The 17343-nt window shown below is 46.5% G+C and overlaps 1 protein-coding gene across 8 annotated transcripts; it reads right to left on the reverse strand.

Annotated features, from left to right (window-relative positions):
* Positions 1-1231: 1231 nt before the first annotated feature.
* CDK20 (cyclin dependent kinase 20) lies at positions 1232-16648 on the reverse strand. 8 transcript variants are annotated; one of them, XM_082205517.1, is made up of 9 exons: positions 16601-16648; positions 14062-14144; positions 13845-13958; positions 8727-8915; positions 8456-8577; positions 8110-8172; positions 5878-6001; positions 5585-5740; positions 1232-1873 (listed from the first exon to the last, which is right to left on the reverse strand). In XM_082205517.1, exons 2-9 carry the CDS (start codon positions 14134-14136, stop codon positions 1685-1687), a joined length of 1032 nt encoding a protein of 343 aa, XP_082061643.1. In that variant the 5' UTR covers positions 14137-14144; positions 16601-16648; the 3' UTR covers positions 1232-1684. The 8 variants fall into 8 exon arrangements, with proteins under 8 accessions (XP_082061643.1, XP_082061640.1, XP_082061642.1 ...); XM_082205514.1 differs by lacking the exon at positions 16601-16648 and adding an exon at positions 16228-16495 and having other exon boundaries at positions 14062-14215; XM_082205516.1 differs by lacking the exon at positions 16601-16648 and adding an exon at positions 16228-16320.
* Between the last annotated feature and the right edge of the window lie 695 nt (positions 16649-17343).

A 17343-nucleotide genomic window follows, 5' to 3' on the forward strand; every position in this document is an offset into this window, starting at 1 on the left:
TGCAAACAGCCAACGCTATTAACCAATTTCTGCAGGACTGCCTAGTGCCTGCAGGAATCTGGGATTCTTGCAGTGGTCAACAGGATGGGAGTTGGAATGGGGAATAAACTTGGTTTGGTTCACTTTTAAAGGTGGACCTAACAAATTTGCACTTTCTGAAACTAGAAACAAATCAAAATGCAGCCATTTTTCAAAATTTGCACCTCTCTGGATTTTGCAATGCAGTTCTATAGCCAAGTAATATGTATAAAATTGCATAAACCAGAGGCAGTGAAAATAGCATGCAAGAATTCATTATATTATTAGGGGAAATTGCTTTGCAAAAACATGCAATTTCTCAAAACTGCAAACAAAAATGTGCAGCTGGAGAAATTCACACTAAAATGGTAGTGCATTTCCATGGGAACGTTTTAAATATAAACTCACAAACTGGGTGTGGAAATGCACAGAACGAATTTAAGATTGGGAAAATGAGAAACTAAGAGAAACTGAAATTGACAGATTTGCCCACACCTAGTTTTTAAGCAAGAGTGCAATCTCTGGATTTCCCCACAAAGACTGATTATGTTTTGAACTATTAAGAGATCCTATATTTGAGGTTTTGCTTTAACACATTTAAAAAATCAAAAGTACAGGAAAGGGAACCACACCTCTCCTTTAATGGGCCTAAGATGGTCCACTCAAAGGAAAGAAGGAACCCAGGCCAAGGTGGGGGAAGATAGAATGAAAAACTATATTGCCAAGAGGGTGGAGTGGCAAATCTAATCAAAATGAACACAGAATCCAGGATTTATGTTGGGAAACCGAAGAGTTTTCTATCATTTTAGGAGATGACACTTCACACCTGAGTACCTACTTAAGATCATTTAATGACTCAGATTTCTTTCTCACGCCATAAAGCTAATGGTTGTGGCATCTGAATGGCTATTCTTACTTTTTCGACAGTAGTGACCATCTACCCATCAATTCCTCTTGGTTTGTTCCCTTCCCCTCTTATAGCTGCCCCCACAAAACAATCGTTTCTGCATCAGCTCCGGAGTTTACACACAAGGTCACATTCTAAACCATGCCAGGACTGAAAAGCCTTTTGAACAGAGCAAATACCCAAAAGAGCCACTGGGATATTTTAATGGCAAGCCTACATCCCAGCAAGCCGCACCCACCAGGTACCATATTCCTTAACAAAGCAAGTTCACCGTCTTTGATCCAAGAAAGAGACCAGGAATTTGGCTCACTGTTTTAACAAATCATTTAATTACAAAACGTTGCTACGGAGCTGCTACAAAAGAGCTTCACCACAGAAGCAGAGAGCTAAAAGCACCCCAAAGCCCTGGAAGGAAAGGTCCAAAGTGGTGGTTTTTATGCAGAAGAGGCTGGCAAGGCCAACTTGTCTGGCAGCGCTTTGTGCCCAAGGTTTCCAACTCTGCTCCAGAGGAATAAGGAATTGGTCCACTCCTGCCCTGAACGGGGCTCCTGTCTCTTTCACGGCGGCATCAAGGGAGATTTCAGGCAAGAGACGTTTCCCTTGTCCACACTGCCAGCTGCCCCTGCTCCAGTTCTGTCTCCTGCCACCCCGTTCCTGCCAGTTCAACGAAGCAGCTCAATCCTGCTTAAGATGAACTAGCTCTCCTGACCCAAGAGAGGGGCAGCAGAAATCCCACTGCCCCACAGAGAGATCCTCTTTTCATACGTCAACCACGTAAGGCGCCACAAGCTCCAGGTCCACCACCGACTCCTCCAGAGGCTGCTCCACATGGAAGTCACGCTGGTGCTGGGGGCCCTGGTGGGCTTTTTTGCCCCCGCGCTGAGGGATGGGCAGCTCCAGGTGGTGGGCCGGCAGCGGAGGAGTGAAGAAATAGGGGTGCAACAGCGCCTGCAGAAGGAAAGGAAGCACAGAATGGCTGGGCTGGATGAAGCCAAGGGCTGTGCCATAAAACTTAGGGAACAAACTGTGCTATCATAATGATTAAGGTTTTAAATGATAATTATAGGTTATATGTTAATGACCAAGTTTTAATTTGTATATTTTTTAACTGTAGCTATATCCGTACAGTGGTACCTCGGGTTACATACACTTCAGGTTACATACGCTTCAGGTTACAGACTCCGCTAGCCTAGAAATAGGGCTTCAGGTTAAGAACTTTGCTTCAGGATGAGAACAGAAATTGTGCTCTGGTGGCGCGGCAGCAGCAGGAGGCCCTATTAGCAAAAGTGCTGCTTCAGGTTAAGAACAGTTTCAGGTTAAGAACGGACCTCCGGAACGAATTAAGTACTTAACCCAAGGTACCACTGTATTGTCCCTGTTATAACCTAATTGCAAATTCAAATGTATCCCTATCGTGTTTTATGACTTCCTTGATATTGTATGTGGGCTGGAACTGGTCTGTGACCAAAATAATAAATTCATTCATTCAGGGTTGCAACAGCGCCTGGAGAAGGAAGTACAAAATGGCTGGGCTGGATGAAGCAAAGGGCCAACTAGCCCACCAAGCAAATCCTCCACCAAGAATCTAAGGAGTGGTAGTTTATCCTTCAAAGAGCTATGGTTCCCAGCACCCTTAATAAACTACAATTCCCAGGATCCCTTGGGGGGGAGCCATGTGCTTCAAGCGTCTGGTGTGCCTGCAGCCCAGAAGCAGCCAGCAAAGAGAGGTCTCTGCCAGCTCACAGGCTTGAAGGTAATGATGGGTTTCTCCACATTTGCTTTGACACAAAGGTATTCAGAGGTAAACCAAGTTGTGCATGGAGGCTGAAGAAGGCCCTGTGCATGCAAACTGGGATCTCATCCATACCACACATTTAAAGCACATTTAACACACATTTAAAGACTTTCCTCAATGAATCCTGGGAGCTGTCCTTTGTTAAGGGTGCTAGGAATTGCAGCTCAGTGAGAGTTACAGATAGGTAGCCGTATTGGTCTGGTTTCTCTGACATCAAGAATCACAAAACAGAGAAACCAGTAGGAGAACACTTCAATCTCCCAGGACATTCTATACAAGATCTCAAAGTAGCTGTTTTACTACAAAGAAATTTCAGAAATAGACTGGAAAGAGAAGCTGCTGAATTGCAACTCATTACCAAACTTAAAACCATGGAGAGACCTGGTCTGAACAAAGACGTTGGATTCTTATCTCATTATACATGACTAAGCCATTTTTCACCTTCTTACCCCTTGCCTTTTCCTGTAAGACCTATTACAGTCATTAAGAGTCGTCAACAGGCTCATCTCAGCTATCTGCCAATCTCCCATTCCCACCACCCTTCTGAGTAATACCCCTCCCCACCTTCTCACTATATAGAAGGATCTGGCAACTTCTGTTTCAGTGTATCTGAAGAAGTGTGCATGCACACGAAAGCTCATACCAAGAACTAACTTAGTTGGTCTTTAAGGTGCTACTGGAAGGAATTTTTTTATTTTGAGCTCAGTGAGAGGTAAGCTACCATTTCCAGGATTCTCTAGGACAGAGGTTTTCAACCAGTGTGCCGTGGCCCCTTGGGTTGCCTTGAATGATTGTCTGGGGTGCCGTGGGCAACCCTGGCCTCTGTCCCTCTTTCCTTCCCTCTCTCCTCTGATGTCCTCTTGTTTCTCTGCCTCCCAAAGGCTTGCACAGCTGTTTGTTGCAGCAGCCCTGGCTGCAAGCTCCCCAGGCGAATGATGCCTCTGGAGCTGGCCATGGGGGGCTGGTTGCCAGGAGCTGAGGTGGCCTTGGAGTAAGGAAGCAAGCGGGACTAGGGAGCCCGGCCAGCCAGTCCACCAGCCCTTGCTGTTGGGAATGGACAGACAGGTCCCAGGCCCCTGTGGGGCAGTGTGAGAAGGCACCTCTCTTTGGGGCAGGGCAGATCAGAGACTAAGGACGGTAGCAGTGGCTGCCCAGAGGACTCCCAAGGAGAGGGGAGAGGAGGCTGAGGGAACGCGCCACAAAGGAGGGTGTTTGGAAAAGGGTGAGAGGCAGCAGGACTGCAAGAAGTTTTGCAAGGAGGATTGTGCAAAATATTGCAGAGAAGATTATGAAGAGAATTATTAGTTCAGGACAATTTAAAGTAATAAGGAAATTAAGAAACGTAGTTTAAGTGATAAAGATTGAAAAATCTTCAGATGTGGTTGACGGAAGTTCAAAACATTGTACAAGTTAAGAAAATATGTTATATAACTGTTGGAAATGATATGTAAAAATTAATAAAAATATATTTTAAAAAATGAAAAAGGGTGAGAGGCTGCCAGCTCTGCAGGCAAGGGGTGACATAACTGGGCTCCTGAGCCCCACAGGGGGGCCACAGAAAGAATGTAGTTGGTCAAAGGAGCCATGGACTCAAAAAGGCTGAAAATCTCTGTGCATCCCCTTTTCTTCCTGTCCCTAATGTCTCAACAAATGAAACTGATTTGTAAAAATGTTACACGAAAAAAAAAATACAAGAGAGAGAGAGACATTGCACATACTTTTGTAAATCAATAAAATCTTTAATAAAAATGCATTTTAAAAAACACCTCTGTGCAAAGGGGAAGACTTTTAAGTGTATTGTGTAGAAATGACCCTAGAACCTAGACTGTCTCTTCCCTTCCCCTCCATTCCCCCCCACACACATTTCTTCGTTATCTGAACTTCAATTACTAATTGCCATTCATGCATCTAAATAAATAGCCGCATTCAAGCAGTGAGTTGGGTGTCCTCTCCCCCCCCCCCCACTTGGGGAACATGGGAAAGACAGGCCCCATGAAAGTCCAATGGAAATAGACTGGGGTGCCCTCTGGTGGCAATTTGAAGCACAACAACTGCCCTTTCCATTGAGTGTTCCAAGCATGTGTTGATGTGAGATGCATCGCCCCTGGCCCAGAAAAGAACGGAAGTACAGTGGTACCTCTGGTTGCGAACGGGATCCATTCCGGAGGCCCATTCACAACATGAGCAGAACGCAACCCAGGTCTGCGCGTGCGCGGGTAGCAATTTGCCGCTTCTGCACATGTGCATGATGTCATTTTGCGCATATGCGCAAGCGGAAAAACCCGGAAGTAACTTCCAGGTCGCCGCAGGACGCAACCTGAAAACGCTCAACCTGAAGCAAACGTAACATGAGGTATGACTGTCTTTAAAAGAAGCGTGCATTCACGGTGAAGGCCTCTTCCAGGACACCTGGAGAGCACATTCTAGAGGGGAATGGGGTCTCTTGGAGCACATAATTCCCCCAGTTGCCAGTTCCCCATGCTCCCCAAAGGGACAAAAGGAAGGAACCACGGGGCAGGGACAACCCAATGCCAGGACTATTCCAAGCACCAATTCCGTGTGATCCGTGCAGGATGCACATTCGCAACCCATGTCTGCGCATGCACGGGTTGCGATTCGGCGCTTCTGCATATGCACAAAGCACAATTTAGCACTTCTGCGCATGCACAACCGCCAAAACCCGGAAGTAACCTGTTCTGGTACTTCCGGGTTTCAGCGGTCCGCAGCCCGAAAAAATGCAGCCTGAAGCAGCTGTAACCCGAGGTATGACTGTACTCACTTCTTACAACCCAAGAGAATTCCTCGCCCTGTTCCCTGCTCTGGTATCTGCAAAGGCCAGCTAGGAACCTCCTTGCATTTCTTACCTGTGCTGCCTGAACACGCTGCTTGGAAGGATAGACCAGGAACTGTTTCAGGAGCTGCACGGCTTGTGGGGAGGCGTCGGGCACCACCTGCTCCAGAGGAATTGGCAGCTTCTCTTTGAAGGAAATCTTGTTGTAGTCGGGCAATTCTGTGATCTCCTGCTCCCAAACAGAAGTTGGGAAAGGTGAGCTCTCAAGCTTCTCTGTTTTTAAACTGCCCCCATTCCGCCCAGAGACAAAAGCACGGGACGCCGACCCGCAACCCCTGTGGGCAATCCCATAACTACCAAACCCACCGGCCAGATCTTCTGGTTGGGGGTCCCAAGGACTCGGAGGACACAGCACAGCTGCTCAATATCGTTTTCTCCGGGGAAAAGTGGGGAGTTGTTGAGAAGTTCGGCAAAGATGCATCCCACAGCCCTGGTCAAACGAGAGAGAGGGTGGGCAGCCGAAGCAGGGTCAAAACAGAGGTGAACTGCACAAGGATCAGAAACCAACCACATCCTTGTTTTGGGTTCTGCACTGCATATTCAAACTGGTGTGGAACTGGACAGTTTTGTACTGCTGCAAGGATGTGAAGAAATTTTGGATTTCTAGCTGAGAGGCTTGATAGTTAAATAGGCATCAAACTGGCTTCGTTTTATAGTGTATATGTGTCTTCCACACACAGAGACACCCCAAGCAAATCCTATGAAAGGTTTATGTAACCTGCCTTTTTTATTTTGTAAACTCCTTAGAAGCCTATTTGGGCACTAAGCAGTAGTATATCATTGCCCTGAGGCTCATCTTGGGCTCCAATATAAGTTTTAATTTTAATAATAAGAATGCTTTATTTATTCCCCCCCCCCTTTCTGGCTGGGTTTCCCCAGCCACTCTGGGCGGCTCCCAACAAAATATTAAAAATACAATAAAACATCAAACATTAAAAACTTCCCTAAACAGGGCTGCCTTCAGATGTCTTCTAAAAGTCAGATAGTTGTTTATTTCCTTGACATCTGATGGGAGGGTGTTCCACAAGGCGGGCACCACTACCAAGAAGGCCCTCGGAGCTGGACCTCAGTGTTCAGGCAGAACGATGGGGGTGGAGACGCTCCTTCAGGTATACTGAGGCTGTTTATATGTGCAGAAGCAACTCCAGGCTGACACACTCACTAGCCAAAAGTCATATGTGCCTAGGAAATCTGGAGGGGTGGGTTTCAGCAGCAACAGACACCCCCATTATCTCACCCCACCCCCACCCCCACATGCTGCACTATTACTGGCTGCACACAGTAAATCTCTAACAGTTGCTTAGGAACTGGAGGACTTGTTCACCAAGAGAAAGGTGGCCGGTCTGTCCTGCTGCGCTGAGGACGCCACCTGAGCCCTCCTCCTGTATGGAGTGGGATGAATTTCCCAGCCTTAGGAAGAGAGATCTGTAAGACAGCATGGGGATGGAAGGATTCTGCACAGCAGAGACAAGTGTTATGAGAATTATAAGGTCTAAGATATAAAATAAACGTACCAGGCAAACACATATAAACCACATGTCTGAATCAGTACAGGAAAAATCCTGAAACCCTTTTGTCTCTTCCAAATTGACCTCGAATATTTCTCTGCAAGGTCGAAAGGAATGAGGAGCCTCCCCATTGTCTCTTTGCTCACAAATCCTGTCTCAAGGGCACATTTACAGGGAACCAGGCAGAGGGCCTTCTCGGTAGTGGCGCCCTCCCTGTGGAACGCCCTCCCACCAGATGTCAAAGAGAACAACAACTACCAGGCTTTTAGAAGACATCTGAAGGCAGCCCTGTTTCGGGAAGCTTTTAATGTTTGATGTATCACAGTATTTTAATATTCTTTTGGAAGCCGCCCAGAGTGGCTGGGGAGGCCCAGCCAGATGGGCGGGGTATAAATAATAAATTATTATTATTATTATTATTATTATTATTATTATTATTATTATGAAGAATAGGGTGATCCTGTGGATTCAGGAACTGAGTAGTTATCATAACAAAAGAGTGGCCAGGATGCCCAGGTAATCCAATCAGCAAACAAGATAAAAACAACACACTCATATTTCTGTTGTAGTCCGCCCCTTCTCTGATGTACGTATGATGTATTGGGGGGTGGTCTTGGGCTCCAGGGTGTGCAGTTCAAAAGTCTATATAAAGGTTTGCACACATGGTTCTGGGTCCTCCTCCTCTCTCCTGCCTGTGAGGGGAGCACCCTGTTGCAACAGATCAATAATGATCAAGCTTACTAGCTGCTCTGCTTCTCAATATTCTCTGGTTTGCCTCTGTTATTTTCTCCTACCAACAGAGAATGTAAAAAAGGACTCTATATGGGCTCTTGGGTACCCCATAAGGGAAAAGGAGCAGTTTTTTTCTTATAACACGGGAAAGCTGCGGTGAGCCTTCAGGCGTCCGTCATCCTCAGCAAACAGCATGGCCAATGGTCAGAGATGATGGGAGATGTAGTCCAACAACATCTGGACGGCCACAGGTTTCCCATCCCTGCTTTGTAGCAAAAGACAGGGCAAATATACTCACCAGAGATCCACACCTTCGTCATATTTCCGAGCACCGTACAGGAGTTCGGGAGCCCGGTACCACCTAATACAGAAAGGTTAGGCGAGTCACATCTTTGAGGATACCAAAACTCATTTGCCTCTAGTGCTTCCCAGCTCCAGCTACCAGGCTCAACACTGCTCACTAATCTTGAGAGACAGTTCCTGGCAGCCATCAGACTCCACAGCGTTCTCAATGCTAAGCCAGACTGCAAGCGCCGTGGAAGGAGAGCTATTTCTTGTTGTGGTCGTTCCAGCAGGAGCAAGGGGTTGGCTCTCCCTTCCCTGGCTTTATGCTCAGCCCACACCCCCTGCCCATTCCGACTCACCTGGTGGCCACTTGGTGGCTATACAGTCTCTCTCCATCGCTGGTGAACACCCTGGCCAGGCCAAAATCAGCAATTTTCAGCTGACCCGTGGAGCTGATCAGCAAATTGGCCGGTTTCAGATCCTGAAAAGGACAGGGAGGGGTTCGGAAATACCTGCAGTTTTTAACGGGAGAGCCGAGGGGTGAAGAGGAGTACAGCGCAAACAGGTGAGAAAAGGGGAGCTGGGATCCCGGGGAGAAGAAAGCAGTCTGGGAGCCAGAGCAGGCCTCACCCGATGCATGATGGAGTTGGCGTGGCAGAAGTCCACCCCTTTGAGCAGCATCAGCATGTAGCCTTTGACTTGGGCCTCGGTGAGTGGTTGCTCGGAGTTGCGGATGACCTCCGACAAGTCGGACAGCATGTATTCAAAGACGAGCACAAAGCCTGTGCCGTGGGGGAAGAAATCCTTCAGCTTCACCACCTGGGGAGAGGGAGAGAAGGAGTTGCCTTCCGACTCTTCAATGTGTAGTGGCCAAAAGGCCGAGAGACTAGAATGGGAAATCAAGTTGATGGGACTATGCCAAAATGGCACAATTAACTGGGAAGCTCAGGAATCAAGAAGAAATTTTAAAAAGAATGGGAAATGTTTATAATGCATATACAAAATCATTGTAAACAGGTCAAAACATTAGCAGGATTTTAAATACACTTGTAATGTAGCAGAATGTATAGATAAGATGAAAAATTGGAGAAGTATTGATATGCAGTTGAAAATAGAATCAAAAGGACCCATGGAAGGGATGGGGGGAAGTCAGGAGATTCAGAATAATCTCAATATTTGGATTTTATACTGTTTTTTGATGTATGTTTATTTTATTTTTCTTTCTTCTTTTTTTAAAAAATCAAATAAAAAGATAGTTAAAAACAGAAAGAAAGGCTGAGAGAGAAATCAGGAAGTCCTCACAGGAACACAGTAGCGGAACTCCAGGTTTTGGGCAGCAAACTTTCCCAGCCTTTTCTGGACATAGCTGTCAACTTTCCCCTTTTCTTGTGAGGAATCCTATTTGGAATAAGAGAATTTCCCTTAAAAAAAGGAAAACGTTGACAGCTATGTTTCTGGAGATGCCGATGGGGGTCGAATCTGGGATCTTCTGCATGCACAGCAGAACGTCTACAAGTGTGTCGCAGCCCTTGCCCCTCAAATCCCACCTCAGCCATAAACCAATGAAGTGGCTTTAGGCACATCTTTGCTTCAGCATCAGCCCTACCTACCTTCTCCAATATTTATTGATTGATTGCATTTATACCCCACCTATTTCTCCAATGAGGCAGACAAAGTTATTTGTCTCCACCCCCATCGTTCTGCCCGGACACTGAGGTCCAGCACCGAGGGCCTTCTGGCGGTTCCCTCACTGCGAGAAGCCAAGTTACAGGGAACCAGGCAGAGGGCCTTCTCGGTAGTGGCGCCCTCACTGTGGAACGCCCTCCCACCAGCTGTCAAACAGAATAACAACTACCAGGCTTTTAGAAGACATCTGAAGGCAGCCCTGTTTAGGGAAGCTTTTAATGTTTGATGTATTATAGTATTTTAATATTCTTTTGGAAGCCGCCCAGAGTGGCTGGGGAAGCCCAGCCAGATGGGCGGGGAATAAATAATAAATTATTATTATTATTATTATTATTATTATTATTATTCTTATTCCCCCTCATTTAATCTCCACAACAACCCTGAGAGGCAGTGACTGGCCCAAGGCAACCCAGTGAGCTTTATGGATGATTGAGGATACAAACCCCCGTTTTTCATGTCCTAGTCCAACCTGCTAACAACTTCACCACACTGGAGACAATACAGTGGTACCTCTGGTTATGTACTTAATTCGTTCCAGAGGTCCGTTCTTAACCTGAAACTGTTCTTAACCTGAAACACCACTTTAGCTAAAGGGGCCTACTGCTGCTGCCACGCTGCCGGAGCACGATTTCTGTTCTCATCCTGAAGCAAAGTTCTTAACCCGAGGTAATATTTCTGGGTTAGCGGAGTCTGTAACCTGAAGCGTAATTAACCCGAAGCATATGTAACCTGAGGTGCCACTGTAATTGCATTGACCTACCTTAAAAGTTTGCTTCAAGGATTACAGAAAGGTAACGTATACAAAGCACACCTGAGCTCTTGAAAGAATGTTAATATGGTGAGACCACTCACTTCCAGGGTCTCTGGAGCTTTAGGACAGGATCACACTTCAAAACGACCTTGACAGATTAGAGAACTGGGCCAAAACAAACAAGATGAATTTTAACAGGGAGAAATGTAAAGTATTGCACTTGGGCAAAAAAAAAAATGAGAGGCACAAATACAAGATGGGGGACACCTGGCTTGAGAACAGTACATGTGAAAAGGATCTAGGAGTCTTGGTTGACCACAAACTTGACATGTGCCAACAGTGTGACGCAGCAGCTAAAAAAGCTAATGCAATTCTGGGCTGCATCAATAGGAGTATAGCATCTAGATCAAGGGAAGTAATAGTGCCACTGTATTCTGCTCTGGTCAGACCTCACCTGGAGTACTGTGTCCAGTTCTGGGCACCACAGTTCAAGAAGGACACTGACAAACTGGAACGTGTCCAGAGGAGGGCAACCAAAATGATCAAAGGCCTGGAAACGATGCCTTATGAGGAACGGCTAAGGGAGCTGGGCATGTTTAGCCTGGAGAAGAGGAGGTTAAGGGGTGATATGATAGCCATGTTCAAATATATAAAAGGATGTCACATAGAGGAGGGAGAAAGGTTGTTTTCTGCTGCTCCAGAGAAGCGGACACGGAGCAATGGATCCAAACTACAAGAAAGAAGATTCCACCTAAACATTAGGAAGAACTTCCTGACAGTGAGAGCTGTTCGACAGTGGAATTTGCTGCCAAGGAGTGTGGTGGAGTCTCCTTCTTTGGAGGTCTTTAAGCAGAGGCTTGACAACCATATGTCAGGAGTGCTCTGATGGTGTTTCCTGCTTGGCAGGGGGTTGGACTCGATGGCCCTTGTGGTCTCTTCCAACTCTATGATTCTATAATGCGGTCATTGTTCCCCAAAACAAATGCCGAAATTCTGTATCTGCAATTAGTTTGGCCAAACACAGCTTAATTTAAATGCTTTGGCACAGCTTGGGTTTTGCAAGCCCCTTTTCTTTCTTTGCAGAATTTGGAACTAGAAAGGGCTTGAAAAAAGAAGGAGAGTAGGGATACGCAAATACCAAACTAAGGTCTCCAGTGCATGCATGGAGAACTCATACAGAGCTCCATGTGTGCAAGGGAACATTAGACTGAAAACAATGAGCTACGCTACCATCAGAGAATCTCTGCTCCTGACCAGGTCAATTCCCCAATCCCAATTCCCCAGCAATCAGCATTTTCTATGTTTTTGGCAAAAACTATGAGCAATTCTTTATTTGGTGGTTTGTATTTCACAATTACAGTTGTTAAGGTATTCATAGATCCTAACTACAATGAGGGGGGAAAGTATTTGATCCCCTGCTAAATTTGCCTGTTTGCCCTCTGATGAAGAAATGACCAGTCCATAATTTTAATGGTAGGTTTATTGTAGCTGTGAGAGACAGAATAACAACAGGAAAACCCCCAGAAACCCAGAAGACAAAAGTCAGAGATTGATGTGCATTATAATGGACTGGTCATTTCTTCGTCAGAAGGAAAACAGGCAAATTTAGCAGGGAATCAAATACCGTATTTTTTGCTCTATAAGACTCACTTTTTCCCTCCTAAAAAATAAGGGGAAATGTGTGTGCGTCTTATGGAGTGAATGCAGGCTGTGCAGCTATCCCAGAAGCCAGAACAGCAAGAGGGATGGCTGCTTTCACTATGCAGCAATCCCTCTTGGTGTTCTGGCTTCTGAGATTCAGAATATTTTTTTCTTGTTTTCCTCCTCCAAAAACTAGGTGCGTCTTGTGGTCTGGTGCGTCTTATAGAGCGAAAAATGCGGTACTTTCCCCCCTCACTGTATATCCTTACTGCTGAATCAATACTAGCTGACCTGGTTCCCTCTTCCACTTGGACCAGAACAATGTGACAGTCTGGTGTTTGATCCTAACACTCATAACCCATATCCCTGACAGGACAGCTGCACCAAACTCAGCACAGTCTCTGCCGCAACCCATGAGAGAGAAATAGTAATGTCAAAAGGGAAAGCCAGTGTGGTGTAGTGGTTAAGAGTGGTAGACTCGTAATCTGGGGAACCGGGTTCGCGTCTCCGCTCCTCCACCTGCAGCTGCTGGGTGACCTTGGGCCAGTCACACTTCCGTGAAGTCTCTCAGCCCCACTCACCTCACAGAGTGTTTGTCGTGGGGGAGGAAGGGAAAGGAGAATGTTATCCACTTTTAGACTCCTTAGGGTAGTGATAAAGCGGGATATCAAATCCAAACTCTTCTTCTTCAACCACATCTCACAGCTAGAAATACATGAGCACCTTGTTTCGTATGCTTTGAACAATAAACCTGCCACATTGTTATGCTACAGAGCACGTCCTCTCATGTGGAACTGGATACAGTGGTGCCCCGCAAGATGAATGCCTCGCAAGACGAAAGGTTTTTTCGTTTTCGAGTTGCTTCGCAAGACGCGCACCTTCCCCTCTGTCCCCGGACCCCTTTTGAACCAAGGGGCGGCAACAGGGAGAAGCGATTCTCCCCGCTGCCCCTTCCCTTGCTTTAAAACTGGTCTGGGGACAAAGGGGAAGGCCCGCGGCGCTTCCCCTCTGTCCCCGGACGGTCTCCATAGGAACGCATTGATTGATTTTCAATGCATTCCTATGGGAAACCGTGCTTCGCAAGACGAAAAACTCGCAAGAAGAAAAAACTTGCGGAACGAATTAATTTCATCTTGCGAGGCACCACTGTAATTTGCATTTCAGTGTGTATTTTTCTTCTCCCCACCACCCCACTCCAAGGTTTCCAGCTCTCATGCTTACAAAAAAAAGCCTTGACACAAAGAGGGCCTGGATGAACTTTCCACTGATTTACAAGATTCCCTCATCATAACCATCAATCACTTCTGGTGAGCATTCACCATCCTCTGTCTCCCATATTTATGAAACAATTCTTATCACTGTTCTTTTTCCGGGCCTAGACAAAATCTCATACAGTGCAACAAATATTTAAAAATGCAAACGTGCAATTTTTTTTAAAAAAAACAAAAACTGGCAAACGAAAGCAGTTTTGTCCAGTTAACACAATTTCATTTGCATCCTACTGCAGTAGCATGGAGTTCCAGATCCAAGGTTTAAGAAACTAACAGCTTTGGCCAACTAAGACAATTTATTTCTAAGGCTATCGTAACCCAAACCACATCCTCCCTTCTTCTCAGCCTAAGGTAAACTGAGGTAAACACACACAAAAGAAATTCAAACCGGCTACTCACGTGTTGATTTTCCTCAATCTCCTGCAGGGCTTTGATCTCCCGAAGTGCTTGATTGGGGATCCCATCCTCTAACTTGCGGAGAGCCACCTTCTTCAAGGCAACAGTCTCACCTGTCTGCAGTGAAAGAAACCCAAAAGCTCTCTACTCCCCTGCTTGACTCATTCTTTTCCCAGAGCCTGAGAAGTCAATCCCTGGTGAAAGGTGAGACCCCACTTACTTCTATGTTCTTGGCTTTGAAAACGATCCCATGGGCTCCTTCTCCAATGCGGCCTAGGATGCTATATTGGTCCATGGTGGCCTCTATTTGTAGAAGAGGGATTTCAATCACAATTCAGGATTTAACTTCCTTCCGCAGGGCCTGTAAGACAGAGCTATTCCGCCTGGCTTTCAATTTGAACTTAGCCTGATCTTTGATTCCTCTTCCTTCCCTCCCCCTCCCTTTTTTATGAAGATTACCCGCTCTGGGATCCCATAGCTAATTCTCCCCTGGTCTCCTTGTTGGCCCAAAATAGGAGTAATTCAGCCAGCTGGCCCCGGTGATCATCTAATGTTTGTTGGATGGATTTCCCCCCTAAATTGATTTTTGAATTCTGATTTTATTGTTATTCACGTTTTATACTTTATTTTATGCTGTTTTTTGTTGCAACAATTGTTTTAAATTTGTTGTTAGCTGCCCTGAGCCCGGTTTTCTGAACTGGGAAGGGCGGGGTATAAATAAAATTATATTATTATTGTTGTTGTTGTTGTTGTTGTTAATGCATACTCAGTGGTATGTCTCCGTCTCAGCTAAAGCTGTGTCTATACATACATTTAATCCTATAAAGATAAAGGTACCCCTGCCCGTACGGGCCAGTTGTGTCCGACTCTAGGGTTGTGCGCCCAGCTCACTTAAGAGGCCGGGGGCCAGCGCTGTCCTGAGACACTTCCGGGTCACATGGCCAGCGTGACGAAGCTGCTCTGGTGAGCCAGCACCAGCGCAGCACACGGAAACGCCGTTTACCTTCCTGCTATAAAGCGGTACCTATTTATCTACTTGCACTTAAGGGTGCTTTCGAACTGCTAGGTGGGCAGGAGCTGGGACCGAAAGACAGGAGCTCACCCCGCCGCGGGGATTCGAACCACCGACCATGCGATCGGCAAGCTCTAGGCACTGACGTTTTACCCACAGCGCCACCGGCGTCCCTGCATTTAATCCTATACTATACATTTAATCCAATACCAGATCGTTGCAGGGCTACAGAATTCTATAGGTATGCCTACACAATAAATTTAATCTGGTTCCAGATTGTCACACTAGTGCAGATATCTATAAATATGTCAAATTTAATTTACTTCCACAGGTCTCCAGCAAAAGTACTGAAGTTGTATGAAGGCATGCAAAGAAGAAATTGGAAACACTTCACAAAATTACAATTCTATTTGCGGGAAGCCAAAAATGTTAAGGGCAGACTTTCCAGAAAAAACCCCAGGGAATGGAAGTTTTTCTTTGCAGAGCTACACCCAACACCCTTGAGAGATCCATAAATTACCATATAGCAGATATTCAACACAAAAAACAGTGACAATTTGTTGTTGATAAAGGACAGCTGGACCTCTAAAGGGCCCTCATTACCTTCAGCAGCTTAGGGCCTCATCAAACCTAAATCCGGCCCTGACCCTGGCCATGGTTTTACAGGACACGGGTGGCGCTGTGGGTTAAACCACAGAGCCTAGGACTTGCCAATCAGAAGGTCGGCGGTTCGAATCCCCGTGACGGGGTGAGCTCCTGTTGTTTGGTCCCAGCTCCTGCCAACCTAGCAGTTCAAAAGCACGTCAAAGTGTAAGTAGATAAATAGATCCCACTCCGGTGGGAAGGTAAACGGCGTTTCCGTGCACTGCTCTGGTTTCACCAGAAGCGGCTTAGTCATGCCGGGCACATGACCCGGAAGCTGTATGCTGGCTCCCTTGGCCAGTAAAGCGAGATGAGCGCCGCAACCCCAGAGTCAGTCATGACTGGACCTATGTTAGGGGTCCCTTTACCTTTACCACACCCCTCCTGCTGGATTCACCTCCTCTTCTCTCAACGGAAAAGCCCCCCTCCGCTTCAATCCCACATCTCCAGAACTAACCCCACAAGGCAAGCCTTTATCCCTGCATGGGATGGGAGCCCACATTTGCAGAGGTACTTCCTGTCCTGGGTGGGGGCCAGCCCTGCTTGCAGGAAAACACCTGGAGGGAGGGGGTCGCTTCATGCCCTGGAGGATTCGCACTCAGCACCGGGCTGAATCTGGGGGACCCCCAGGCACAGACCCCAACCAGCCCCACCCCCCACCCCCACCCCACAGCTTGGCTCCCTGCAAAGATCAGGAATCTGCGCCCGGGGGAGCTCAGCTGGGATACCCACAGGTAGAGGCACAGGTACAGGTACAGCATCCCCGCCAAGGACCCACTGCAAGCATCATCACCTCTTCCTCCTTTCCCATCATGCACCTCTCCCTTCCCCTTCAGCCTCTGGGGCGCAGTCCCGGTGGTTCCCAGGCGACAGCTCAGGTTCTCCGTTGCAGCCGGCAACCTCCTCCTCCCTCTGCGGGGCGAAGGTAGTGGAAATATATAGTCTCACATCCCCCCACCTTTTACAGAGGTGGGGGCGGAATAGAAAGCTGGACGGGCATCGTCCACCCACCCATTTTTTCCGGGCGTTCCCCCCCCCCTTTGCTTTTTTAAAAATACGATTTTTATTAAATTTTCCGTTTTGCAATTTCAGATCAACATTTTACCTACTCAAGATATCAACGACTTCCTTTCTTCTCCTTCCATGGTTCATTTTGCATATCTCTTATATTCCTGAATATTTTACAAAAACCGTACCAGTCGGTTTTCCATTATTACATTCATCAAAACTCCTTTACAATTTTGAATTTATCTTAATGCTGCCAGCGTAATAATAATAATAATAATAATAATAATAATAATTTATACCCCACCCTCCCTGCTCCAGTAAAATTACAATAAAAACATAATGGGGGGGGAATAAAATTTTAAAAACCCCAATTTAAAATACAGGTTAAAATGCAATTTAAAATGCAGCCTCATTTTAAAAGTAGCCCATAGATCAAAACCATAAGGGGAGGGAAACATAAAGGTCAGACTGAGTCCAAACCAAAGGCCAGGCGGAACAGCTCTGTCCTGCAGGCCCTGCGGAAAGATGTCAAGTCCTGCAGGGCCCTAGTCTCTTGAGACAGAGCGTTCCACCAAGTCGGGGCCAGTACTGAAAAGGCCCTGCCCTAGTTGAGACCAATCTAACCTCCTTGGGGCTCAGGACCTCCAAAGTGTTGTCATTTGTGGACCTTAAGGTCCTCCATGGGGCATACCAGGAGAGGCGGTCCCGTAGGTATGTTTTCATTTATGCACAATTATTTTCCATATATTCACCTGTCAGGTTTCCGCCTGCCACCCATGTGTTAAAGGAGCGAAGGTGTGTTTCCAGGCTGCGCCCCCCCCCCAACAATATTTCAAAAGT

The sequence above is a fragment of the Podarcis vaucheri genome (genome assembly GCF_965113315.1).
Source record: "Podarcis vaucheri genome assembly, chromosome: 17".
In the NCBI taxonomy this organism is placed as follows: Eukaryota; Metazoa; Chordata; class Lepidosauria; order Squamata; family Lacertidae; genus Podarcis; species Podarcis vaucheri.

Excerpts from the sequence above, each read along its gene's own strand:
- CDK20 (XM_082205517.1), bottom strand. The coding sequence starts at position 14,136 with ATGGACCAATATAGCATCCTAGGCCGCATTGGAGAAGGAGCCCATGGG. Across the intron at positions 8,173-8,455 it reads AGCCACCAAGTGGCCACCAG|GTGGTACCGGGCTCCCGAAC; the intron begins GTGAGTCGGAAT and ends TTTCTGTATTAG. Across the intron at positions 5,741-5,877 it reads CCAACCAGAAGATCTGGCCG|GAGATCACAGAATTGCCCGA; the intron begins GTGGGTTTGGTA and ends GTTTGGGAGCAG.